The sequence below is a fragment of the Hylobates moloch genome, unplaced genomic scaffold, assembly GCF_009828535.3.
Source record: "Hylobates moloch isolate HMO894 unplaced genomic scaffold, HMol_V3 SCAFFOLD_15, whole genome shotgun sequence".
NCBI lineage: Eukaryota > Metazoa > Chordata > Mammalia > Primates > Hylobatidae > Hylobates > Hylobates moloch.
Window position 1 is genome coordinate 34582362 of NW_026652290.1, and position 11851 is coordinate 34594212.

At 41.9% G+C, this 11851-nt stretch overlaps 1 protein-coding gene across 2 annotated transcripts in view; it reads left to right on the top strand.

Annotated features, from left to right (window-relative positions):
- The window catches only part of LOC116483566 (RANBP2-like and GRIP domain-containing protein 8), a 29229-nt gene extending 18245 nt beyond the window's left edge, over window positions 1-10984 (top strand). The window contains exons 7-9 of one of the 2 annotated variants that reach the window (XM_032177725.2): window positions 2818-3007; window positions 8447-8534; window positions 10632-10984. In XM_032177725.2, coding sequence (XP_032033616.1) covers window positions 2818-3007; window positions 8447-8534; window positions 10632-10900 — 547 coding nt within the window. In that variant the 3' untranslated portion in view covers window positions 10901-10984. The remainder of the gene's footprint in view (window positions 1-2817; window positions 3008-8446; window positions 8535-10631) is intronic. The other variant, XM_032177724.2, reaches the window with a different exon arrangement.
- The last annotated feature ends 867 nt before the right edge of the window (window positions 10985-11851 follow it).

Here is an 11851-nt window from a genome sequence, read left to right on the forward strand (position 1 = left end):
CTAATTTTTTTTTTTTTTTTTCTTGAGACGGAGTCTCGCTCTGTCACCCAGGCTAGAGTACAGTGGCGCAATCTTGGCTCACTGCAAGCTCCGCCTCCCGGGTTCACGCCATTCTTCTGCCTCAGCCTCCTGAGTAGCTGGGACTACAGGTGCCCACCACCACTCTTGGCTAATTTTTTTGTATTTTTAGTAGAGACGGGGTTTCACCATGTTAGCCAGGATGGTCTCGATCTCCTGACCTCGTGATCTGCCCTCCTTGGCCTCCCAAAGTGCTGGGATTACAGGCGTGAGCCACCGCGCCCAGCCCACACCTGGCTAATTGTTGTATTTTTACTAGAGACCGGGTTTCATCATGTTGGCCGGGATGGTCTTGGTTTTTTTAATTATTTATTTATTTATTTATTTATTTATTTATTTATTTTTTGAGACAGAGTCTCACTCTGTCGCCCAGGATGGAGTGCAGTGGCGCCATCTCAGCTCACTACAAGCTCTGTCCCCAGGGTTCACACCATTCTCCCGCCTCAGACTCCCAAGTAGCTGGGCCTACAGGTGCCTGCCACCACACCTGGCTAATTTTTTGTATTTTTAGTAGAGATGGGGTTTCACTGTGTTAGCCAGGATGGTCTCGATCTCCTGACCTTGTAATCCGCCTGCCTCGGCCTCCCAAAGTGCTGGGATTACAGGCGTGAGCCACCACGCCCGGCTGGTCTCGATCTCTTGACCTCGTGATTCGCCTGCCTTGGCCTCCCAAAGTGCTGGGAGGTCTCAATCTCTTGACCTCGTGATCCGCCTGCCTTGGCCTCCCAAAGTGCTGGGATTGCAGGCCTGAGCCACTGCACCCGGCCGTATGTGGGTTATTTCTATCAGTGTTTATTACATTAGAAATGATAACAAATAAAAAATATGTAATCCATTAAAAATGTAATAAGCCCTATTGTGTGTTAATAATAATAGCTTTTTTTTTTTTTTTTTGAGATGGAGTTTTGCTCTTGTTTCCCAGGCTACAGTGCAACAGTGTGATCTCGGATCACTGCAGCCTCTGCTTCCCAGGTTCAAGCGATTCTCCTGCCTCAGCCTCCCAAGTAGCTGGAATTACAGGTGCCCACCACCACGCCTGGCTAATTTTTTGTATTTTTAGTAGAGATGGGGTTTCACCATGTTGGCTGGGCTGGTCTTGAATTCCTGACCTCAGGTGATCCACCCACCTCGGCCTCCCAAAGTGCTGGAATTACCTGTGTGAGCCACTGCGCAGGGCCAATAATAGCATTTTTTATGAAAAATAATTATTTTCCAATAGCAAAAAAGTAGTCAGAAAAGTGTCATTGTTTTTGCATTTTTGTAAATCTTTTTAATGTCTCGCTTAATAGGACATAGCTAGATTCTCATTTACCTCCTCTTTCAGTCTGTAAAACTATTACATGTCATGAAGCCTCTAGAAAACTCAGGTCGGCCAGGCGCGGTGGCTCAGGCCTGTAATCCCAGCACTTTGGGAGGCCGAGGCGGGTGGATCACGAAGTCAGAGAGAACGAGACCATCCCAGCTAACAACGGTGAAACCCTGTCTCTACCAAAAAGACAAAAAATTAGCCAGGCATGTTGGCACACGCCTATAGTTGCAGCTACTGAGGAGGCTGAGGCAGAAGAATCGCTTGAACCTGGGAGTCAGAGGTTGCAGTAAGCCAAGATTGTGCCACTGCATGCCAGCCTTGTGACAGAGCGAGAGTCTGTCTCCAAAAAAAAAAAAAACTCAGCTCCACATACATGAGAAAATGAGTATGTAAAATATACATTTTTTTGGTATTATTGTAAAAATAATTTTAACTTCATGGATCCCCTGAAGGGGTTTTTGAGAACCCCAGAGATCTTTAGACCTCACTTGCTCTGGTTGCTTTATTGTAAGCTACTTTAAAATCATGCTTCACGTTTAAGTGTTTGCTTTTTGCTTTTACTTTTCTTCCAAAGTGAGGATTTGGAGAAACATTAGGATTTAGAAGAACTAATTTAGAATATGGATTACAAATAATAGGCCAGGCATAGTGGCTCATGTCTGTAATCCCAGCACATTGATAAGCTGAGGCGGGCGGATCGTGACGTCAGGAGTTCGAGACCAGCCTGGCCAACATAGTGAAACCCTGTCTCTACTAAAAATACAAAAACAGTTTAGCCGGGCATGGTGGCAGGCGCGTGTAATCCCAGCTACTCAGGAGGCTGAGTCAGGAGAATCACTTGAACCTGGGAGGTGGAGGTTGCAGTGAGCCGAGATCATGCCATTGCACTCCAGCACAGGCGATAGTGAGAGACTCTGTCTCAAAAAAAAAAGGAAGACAATTTATTTAACGCTGTAATGATCTATATAGTAAAAAGAGCAATTACTGTATTGATACTCAAATACCTGTCAGTTATTTACTTATAATCTGGAAATGGTATGTCTAATTTGAGAAATTACAACTGTTAATTAAATAATGAAACTATATGATCAGGAAGAAACTACAAAATAGTCTCCCAACTTTATCCTGGTTTATTTTGAAATGTGTACCTATAATCACTAATCTTATATTTATCCTGTGATTGGAGGGCTGGAAATAACTGGGAATAAGACATCATTTGAGAGGTTAAGCATGAAGTATAGGAAGTATGCAGGATAAAAATAAGCATTAGATGATTCATAATTTATAACATGGGGAATAAGAATTATTAGAAGTTGAATGTGGAAGATGAAGCTTGAAATAAAATTTTTATTTTGTTTTGAATTAAGTAAACCATGATTATTCACAGTGCAGTAAGTGTGTATTATCTGTTTGATATTTTCATATTACAGTTTTGATAGTGCTCTTCAGTCTGTGAAATCTTTGGGTGGAAATGATGAACTGTCAGCTACTTTCTTAGAAATGAAAGGACATTTCTACATGCATGCTGGTTCTCTGCTTTTGAAGATGGGTCAGCATAGTAATGTTCAATGGCGAGCTCTTTCTGAGCTGGCTGCATTGTGCTATCTCATAGCGTTTCAGGTAAGTCTTCCACTTGTAGGAGCAATTGACATTTCACTGAGGCTTGATGTGTTTTAAATGAAGGTGTGCTCTGGTATGTAATGACAATATGTGAACAAACCTGTGGAATTAAAGTTAAAATGAAGGAGTCAGTTTGATACAGTGGAAAATAACTAAGCATACACAATACTGGTGAGGCTGGTGAAGCAGGGATGTTGAATGCACTCTTGTCGAAAGCCTGCATTGCCATGATTTCTTTGTAGACAAATTTGAAGAGTTTGATCTTTTTACTCTGCCATTTTTGGGAACATGATAAAGATGTAATCTCATATTATGGGTAAAGCTTGATTCAAAAAGATGTGTTACTTGGACAAAATCCTAATAAGTAGATGTAGGGCAGTGGCTTTATAACCTATGATAGAAGAATATGATTGCAATTTAACATGTTAATTGAAAAACATGTATATAACATTTATGACTGTATTGTGTATATGTAACAGTATATCTATTAATCTTTGAAAACATAAAACCTTTTCTTATTTTTTATTTTTTTTTGAGACCAAGTCTCTCTGTCGCCAGGCTGGAGTGCAGTGGCATGATCTCGGCTCACTGCAGCCTCCACCTCCTGGGTTCAAGCGATTCTCCTGCTTCAGCCTCCCGAGTAGCTGGGACTACAGGCGCGTCCTACCACGCCCAGCTAATTTTTTGTATTTTTAATAGAGATGGGGTTTCACCATGTTGGCCAGGATGGTCGCAATCTCTTGACCTCGTGATCTACCTGCCTTGGTCTCCCAAAGTGCTGGGATTACAGGCATGAGCCACTGAGCCTGGCCTTTTTTTTTGAGACAGAGTCTCACTCTGTCGCCCAGGCTGGAGTGCAGTGGTGCAATCTGGGCTCACTGCAAGCTCCGTCTCCTGGGTTCACGCCATTCTCCTGCCTCAGCCTCCCGAGTAGCTGGGACTACAGGCATCCGCCACCATGCCTGGCTAATTTTTTTTTGTACTTTTAGTAGAGACGGGGTTTCACCGTGTTAGCCAGGATGGTCTCGATCTCCTGACCTAGTGATCCACCCGCCTCGGCTTCCCAAAGTGCTGGGATTACAGGCATTAGCCTCTGAGCCCAGCCTGTAAATCTTTTAAAAACACTGTTGATAGACAGTTCACATGTTAAGTGCTAATATTTACTCAGTAGAAACTTCTGTGTTCATAAGGAATGGATTAGTGAAAATTAATGGATTTTAGTGAGGTTCAGTAGGTAATATGAACATTAAAAGGTTCTTATAGAAATTCTCAAGTAGCTGATAGTTCTTATTTTTATTTATTTTATTTTTTTTGAGACGGAGTCTCTCTCTGTCGCCCAGGCTGGAGCACGGTGGCACGACCTCGGCTCACTGCAAGCTCTGTCTCCTGGGTTCACGCCATTCTCCTGCCTCAGCGTCCTGAGTAGCTGGGACTACAGGCACCCACCACCACGCCTGGCTAATTTTTTTGTAAAAAAAAATTACAAAATTACTGTGCCCTGCCAATAGTTCTTATTTTTAGTGGAAACTTTAAAATTTATCGGTCTGTGTGTCTATTAGAGTCTTGCTGTGTCACCCAGGCTGGAGTGCAGTTGCGTAATCATAGCTCACTGTAACGTTGAACTGGGCTCCAGCTTTCCAGAGTGCTGGGATTATAGGTGTGAGCTACTGTGCACAGTCTAAAATTTTTTGATATGTAGTTTTGGGAGGCAGAGTCTCACTCTTGTTGCTCTGGCTGGAGTGCAGTGGCATGATCATAGCCCACTGCATCCTCGAACTCCTGGGCTCAAGCGATTCTCTCCTGACTCAGCCTCAGCTCAGTACCTGGGACTACAGGTGCCTGCCACCATGCCTGGCTACATTGTTAAATTTTTTGTAAAGACAAGGTCTTGCTATGTTTCCCAGGCTGGTTGGTCTTGAACTCCTGGCTTCAAGTGATCCTTCTGCCTTGCCCTCCCAAAATGCTGGGATTACGGGTATGAGCCACCACACCTGACTGTGAACTTTTGATAATAGAATGTTAGTTTCCCTCTTAATCCATTCACTCAGGTCTCCTTTCCTAGATGACAACTATTGTTAGGAGTTTCTTGGGTGTTCAGAAATATTTTTTGCATATGCAAATGTGCAATACATTCTTTCTCTACTTTTAAAAAATATTGTGCCTCAATGTAGGTGTGCTTTACCTATTGCCAGATGCCTTGCTTTTCTAAATATTTCTTCATTGTTCCACTTCAGCACAGAGATACCTACCTCAGTCTTTATTAACTACCACATATTTCTGTAGAATGAATATATAATAGAAACATCTTAGATGCTTGTATTTTATTTTATCAGTTTATTTTAAAGCTTAATGATCGAATGATTATAAGCATAAAATGTAGGTTATGTGCTGGCATTTGGGTATTTAAGAATTGGCTAACTTTTATGGCAAGATTTTCAAACTCTTAATCAGAGGAATACTGTGGTTCTAGTAAGTACATCTGCATTGCAGCTAGGTATTTAACAAAGTCTCTTGAAACCTTTTGGTTAAGATGAGGAAATAGCCAGGCGTGGTGGCTCACACCTATAATCTTAGCATTTTGGGAGGCTGAGGCGGGCCTGAGGAGTTCAAGACCATCCTGACCAACATGGTCAAACCCCATCTCTACTAAAAACACAAAAATTAGCCAGGCATGGTGGCGGGTGCCTGTAGTCCCAGGTACTTGAGAGGCCGAGACAGGAGAATTGCTTGAAACCAGGAGGCGGAGGTTGCAGTGAGCCGAGATCATGCCACTGCAGCACTCCAGCCTGGCGACAGAGCGAGACTCCATCTCAAAAAAAAAAAAAGGGAAATAGTGAATTGAGATGATTTGACTGAGTGGATTCACAACTAATTAACTGGTCACAAATTCACCTGTTAAATAATGTTGTAAAAGAGGCCAGGTTTATGAATTGAGGTCAGTTTGAAAACAAAAAGAATGATGTCAACATTTTGTTTCTTATTTTGTGTGCTCTTTTCAACATGTAGATGACAAACTTTGACATGATGTTTAGAAAACTTGTGAGTAAAAGGATAGGCGATATGAATATTTCTAAAATTCAAAATCAGAAGCTTTTAGGTTCATAAATAATATATTTTGAAAAATGAGCATGTTTAGAAAGAATTATATATACATGGTTTAAAATTCTGGCGGCTCTTAAGAATATGCTATGAAGACTCGTTTCTGTTCCCTAGTTATTTACTTTCTCCACCCCAAAGAAACTAATGTTACTGCTTTCTTGTGTGTTCTTCAGGAAAGGTTTTATGCATCTCCAGGTAAACACGCACACATCCCCTGTCCTTAAAAGAAGGAGGAAAACATTTGAACATTGCATTTACTTTATTTCCATTAACTGTATCTTGGAGATATTTCCATGTCAGTATATATAAAGGGCATTCTCATTAGTTTGGATGCTTGCATATTATTCCATTGTATGGATGTACTGTAGTTTTGGAGTTTTTAAAACCAGGGTCCTAAAACCAGGACATTAGCTTGCTTTCACTTTTTTTTTTATGCTACTTCAAGTAATTTAGCAATGATTAACTTGTGCCACGAATTCCTGAAAGAATTGCAGTATCAAAGTATATCTGTGCATTTATAATTTTTAGAACTGTTGCCAAATATCTAACCCTAAAGAGGTTGTATCAAGTTACATTTTCACCACCAATTAAGAAAGTGGTGATAGGCTGGGCGCGGTGGCTCACGCTTGTAATCCCAGCACTTTGGGAGGCCGAGGCGGGCGGATCACGAGGTCAGGGGATCGAGACCACGGTGAAACCCTGTCTCTACTAAAAAAAAAATACAAAAAATTAGCCGGGCGTGGTGGCGGGCGCCTGTAGTCCCAGCTACTTGGAGAGGCTGAGGCAGGAGAATGGCGTGAACCTGGGAGGCGGAGCTTGCAGTGAGCCGAGATCGCGCCACTGCACTCCAGCCTGGGCGACAGAGCGAGACTCCGTCTCAAAAACAAAAAAACAAAAAAAAACAAAAACAAACAAAAAAAAGTGGTGATAGAATTAAAAGCCGATGCTCTGGTGACCCATATGGTTACTTTTGGCATGTTTCTAGTAAGTGGGCATTGCCTATGACTGGACATTTTCAGTCATGGACATTCATTACTTTTCAGGATAGTCCAGTGCATCTTTAGGTGATTTCGCTCTTGGTACTTCCTTATATAGAATAAAAATATTCTTCAAGCCTTCTACCTGTTGGTCTTGTTTCTTCTTTTGATGATTTCTTTTATAAAATAATTTTAATATTTGAAGGCAGCTGTCACGTCTTCCCTTCGCCATTCTATTCATCATGCTTTTTTTTTCATAGGTGATGGCATTAGGATCTCTTTAATTTCCTGTCCCATTTATTCCAGTGCGATCCCATATTATCCATACTCTGAAAATGTGTTATCTACAGTGTGGCATTTCCAAGTGTCATTTCACCTGTACTTTTTAAAGTAGGGTGTCATATCTACTCAAATAGGACAATATCTGCTGTTGTCCTATTTATGCAGGATAGAAAAGTAATGTAATTAAATTTTCCATTTCTCTGAATGTAACATGAATGTGCTTTTAGTAGAAACAAATTTCTCAGAACCACTCTGTTTATGCTTTCTTTTTTCTTCTTCTTCTTTTGGAGATAGGGTCTCACTCTGTCACCCAAGCTGGAGCACAGTGGCATGATCATGGCTCACTGCAGCCTTGAGCTCCTGGATTTAAGTGATCCTCTTGCCTCAGCCTTCTGAGTAGCTGGGACCACAGGTGTGTGCCACCACGCCTGGCTAATTAAAAAAAAATTTTTTTTAGAGATAGGGTCTCACTGTGTTGTTCAGGCTGGTCTCAAACACTGGGCTCAAGCGATCCCCCCAGCTTGGCCTCCCAAAGTGCTGGGATTACAGGTGTGAGCCACCATGTCTGGCCCCTCTTTTTTTTTTTTTTTTTTTTTTTTTTTGAGATGGAGTCTCGCTCTTTCACCCAGGCTGGAGTGTGATGGCACAGTCTCGGCTCACTATAACCTCTGCCTCCCAGGTTCAAGCTATCCTTGTGTCTCAGCCTCCCGTGTAGCTGGAATTAGTAGGTGTGTGCCACCACGCCTGGCTCTTTGTTGTTTTTTTTTTATTATTATTTTTAGTAGAGATGGTTTCACCATGTTGGACAGGCTGGTCTCAAACTCCTGACCTCAAGTGATCAGCCCACCTTGGCCTCCCAGAGTGTTGGGATTACAGGTGTGAGCCACCACGCCTGTACCTGGCCTATCTTTCATAGGTTATATAAATTCCTTGGTTCCCAGTTTTTGCAGTCTTTTCCAATTCAGTTTAATTAATGGTTAACTGTTCATTATCAAAAAAGTACAGTGTAATAGATAAGACCGTGTTACTATTAAAAGTATGGGTATCATCAAATTAAGATTTTTGATTCTAAAATTATTAGGTTCCAAGACCAAAGATTAAATTAATAAAAGGAGAAGCTGGACAAAATCTGCTGGAAATGATGGCCTGTGACCGACTGAGCCAATCAGGTAATAGTAATATTAAACTAATTTAAAAAGAAAAAGGAATTTCGTTAAGGCATATCTTATGATAAAATCTTCATCTTTCCAGGAGATAATTTGTCAAAATAATTTCTTTTTGCCGTATCAGTTAAGAGCAATAGGTATGGAAGAGATGCGAAGAAATAGCACATTCTTTAAAAGAAATGAATATATGATATTGTTTGTTCCTAGGTGGAGAGGATTTCTTAACTCTTTCTTTATCTGGCCGCTAGAGCCTCTATCCTGAATATTTAGTCACTTCCTGAACTAAGTATAATTATTGATTTGCCAACCATTTAACACCAGCTGCTTCTAAAAACACTGCTGTGGGGATATAAAGATGAAGAAGATATGGATCTGTCTTAAAGAGCTGAGAGCATAGTGAGGAAGATAGAAGATATATACTTACCTTATAGTAGGCTCTTGGAATTTGTGGATTTTTTCCCCCATTTTTGGCTTGGGATGAATGCTGAAGGTCTGTTGCATATTACCTGTGATTTTGCTAAGATATAAACTTTAAGATAGGTGGCCATTGAGTCAAGCAGTGAACTGAAGAAACAATGCTTTCTATAAGGAGCAGTTTTGATATAAAATTGGATGAATTTTATAAAGAGCAAGATGGGACATTAAATCAAAGTTATTATAAGCTTTGGTGTGTAGTTAGGCTGTTGGCCAAAGCTCACATTGCTCTTTTATTCCATAGCCCACTTTTTTTGTGGGAGTTAGACTTTCAGTCCTTAAAGTGACTTTCTACTTTTTTCCTTTTCTCTTTTCCTTCTACCCTTGCAGGGCTCTCATAAGTGCCTTTGCATGATGTCACAGTTAGATAAGAATTGCCTGTATTTTTTTTGTGTCTTTGATCTGGGCATCCCGAGGGTGCCTCTGCAAGTGTGCTGAGACACAACTGTGTAGTGGTAACCAAACCTAATTGTCCAGCAGAATTAACTCGAAGGAGGGTTTTTTAAAAAAGTTCGATTGAAATATAATTCGCATACCATATGCTTCACCCATTTAAAGTGTACAGTTCAGTGGCTTTTAGTATGTTCATAGAGTATTACCATTGTCACCACAATCAGTTTTAGAAGATTTTCATCACTCCATGAGGAATTCCTTACCTATTAGCAGTTACTCTCCATTTTACCCAAACTGCTCAGCCTTGGCAACCACTAATCTGTCTCTGTAGGTTTGCCTATTCTGAACATTTCACATAAATGGAATCATACAGTATGTGGTCTTTTGTGACTGGCTTCTTTCATTTAGCAAGGTTTTTAAGGTTCATCTGTGTTATAGCATGTATCAGTACTTTATCCGAGGACTATGATTTTTTGATTGCTTACTGTAAACCTATGGAATAAAAATCTCTGGGAATGAGGCCTGGAAATAATAATTTTTTTATTTTTTTTCCTGAGACAGAGTCTCACTCTGTTGCCCAGGCTGGAATGCAGTGGCATGATCTCAGCTCACTGCAAGCTCCGCCTCCCGGGTTCACGCCATTCTCCTGCCTCAGCCTCCCGAGTAGCTGGGACTACAGGCGCCCGCCACCACGGCCGGCTAATTTTTTTTTTTTGTATTTTTAGTAGAGACAGAGTTTCACTGTTAACCAGGATGGTCTCGATCTCCTGACCTCATTATTCACCCGGCTTGGCCTCCCAAAGTGCTGGGATTACAGACATGAACCACCGTGCCCAGCCGGAAATAATTCTTAAAAGCTGTTTAAAGGAGGATTCTGATCAGCCAGGTTTAGAAATCAGTGTATCAGATCAGAGAATAAGAGCTTGTCCCTGCTCTCCTATGGCCACTTAAATCCAGACCTTTTCATCTAAAATGCAAATATGTTTGGCTTTTTTCATACACATTCCTGTCTTTTTTCCCCCTTCTGCTGTCTTATGTGGATACTGAGAATATTAAACCTGTACTCTTTTCATTTTCTACATAAACACCCGTTTTGTTGTCCAGCTGTATTTTTTGGGTTGGAGGGTTAGGTCTGCAATAATCATGTTATTTCCCCTTTGGGTATACAAATGAGACAATGTGAGCAAATACAATCTGTATTTTTAAAGTGATGGAAATAAATTTTTTTTTCAGGGCACATGTTGCTAAACTTAAGTCGTGGCAAGCAAGATTTTTTAAAAGAGGTTGTTGAATCTTTTGCCAACAAAAGCGGGCAGTCTGCATTATATGATGCTCTGTTTTCTAGTCAGTCACCTAAGGATACATCTTTTCTTGGTAGCGATGATATTGGAAACATTGATGTACAAGAACCAGAGCTTGAAGATTTGGCTAGATACGATGTTGGTGAGTTATATGTTTCAGAGGAAACGGTCTCCGTCTTTATTCTTATAAATTGCCCGTAATCTTATTACACAGAAATAATGACTTAATATTTTCCTGTATTCCTTTCGTGTGTGGGTTGGGCTGGGGGGAGTTTGAATGTGGTGCTGTGGGGGTGGCATGTATTTTTTGTTGTTGTTGTTTTTGAGACCTCGTTTTGCTCTTGTCGCCCGTGCTGGAGTGCAGTGGTGCGATCTCGGCTCACTGTAACCTCTGCTTCCTGGGTTCAAGTGATTCTGCTGCCTCAGTCTCCCAAGTAGCGGGATTACAAGTGCCCGCCACCATGCCCGGCTGATTTTTTGTATTTTTAGTAGAGACGGGCTTTCATCACGTTGGTCAGGCTGGTCTCAAACTCCTGACCTCAGGTGATCCACCTGCCTTGGCCTCCCAAAGTGCTGGGATTACGGGTGTGAGCCACCGCGACCAGCCTTGTTGTTTTTTGAGACAGGGTCTCGCTCTGTTACCTGGGCTGGAGTGTAGTGGCATGATTGTAGGTCACTGCTACCTTGAACTTCTGGGCTCAAGGGATTCTCTCGCCTCAGCCTCCTGAGTAGCTGGTACCATAGGCACATGCCACTCTGCCCAGATAATTTTTTTTTTTAATTGGTAGAGACAGGGTCTCACTTTGTTGCCCAGGCTAGTCTCGAACTCCTAGGCTCAAGTGATCCTCCCGCCTAAGCCCCCCAAAGAGTTGGGATTAGGCCCGGCACAGTGGCTTATATCTGTAATCCCAGCACTTTGGGAGGCCGAGGCAGGCAGATCACCTGAGGTCAGGAGTTCGAGACCATCCTGGCCAACATGGTGAAACCCCGTCTCTACTAAAAATACAAAAATTATCCGGGTGTGGTGGCGTGTGCATGTAGTCCCAGCTACTCGAGAGGCTGAGGCAGGAGAATCGCTTCAACCCGGGAGGTGGGGGTTGCAGTGAGCCGAGATCACACCCCTGCACTACAGCCTAGGCGACAGAGTGAGAC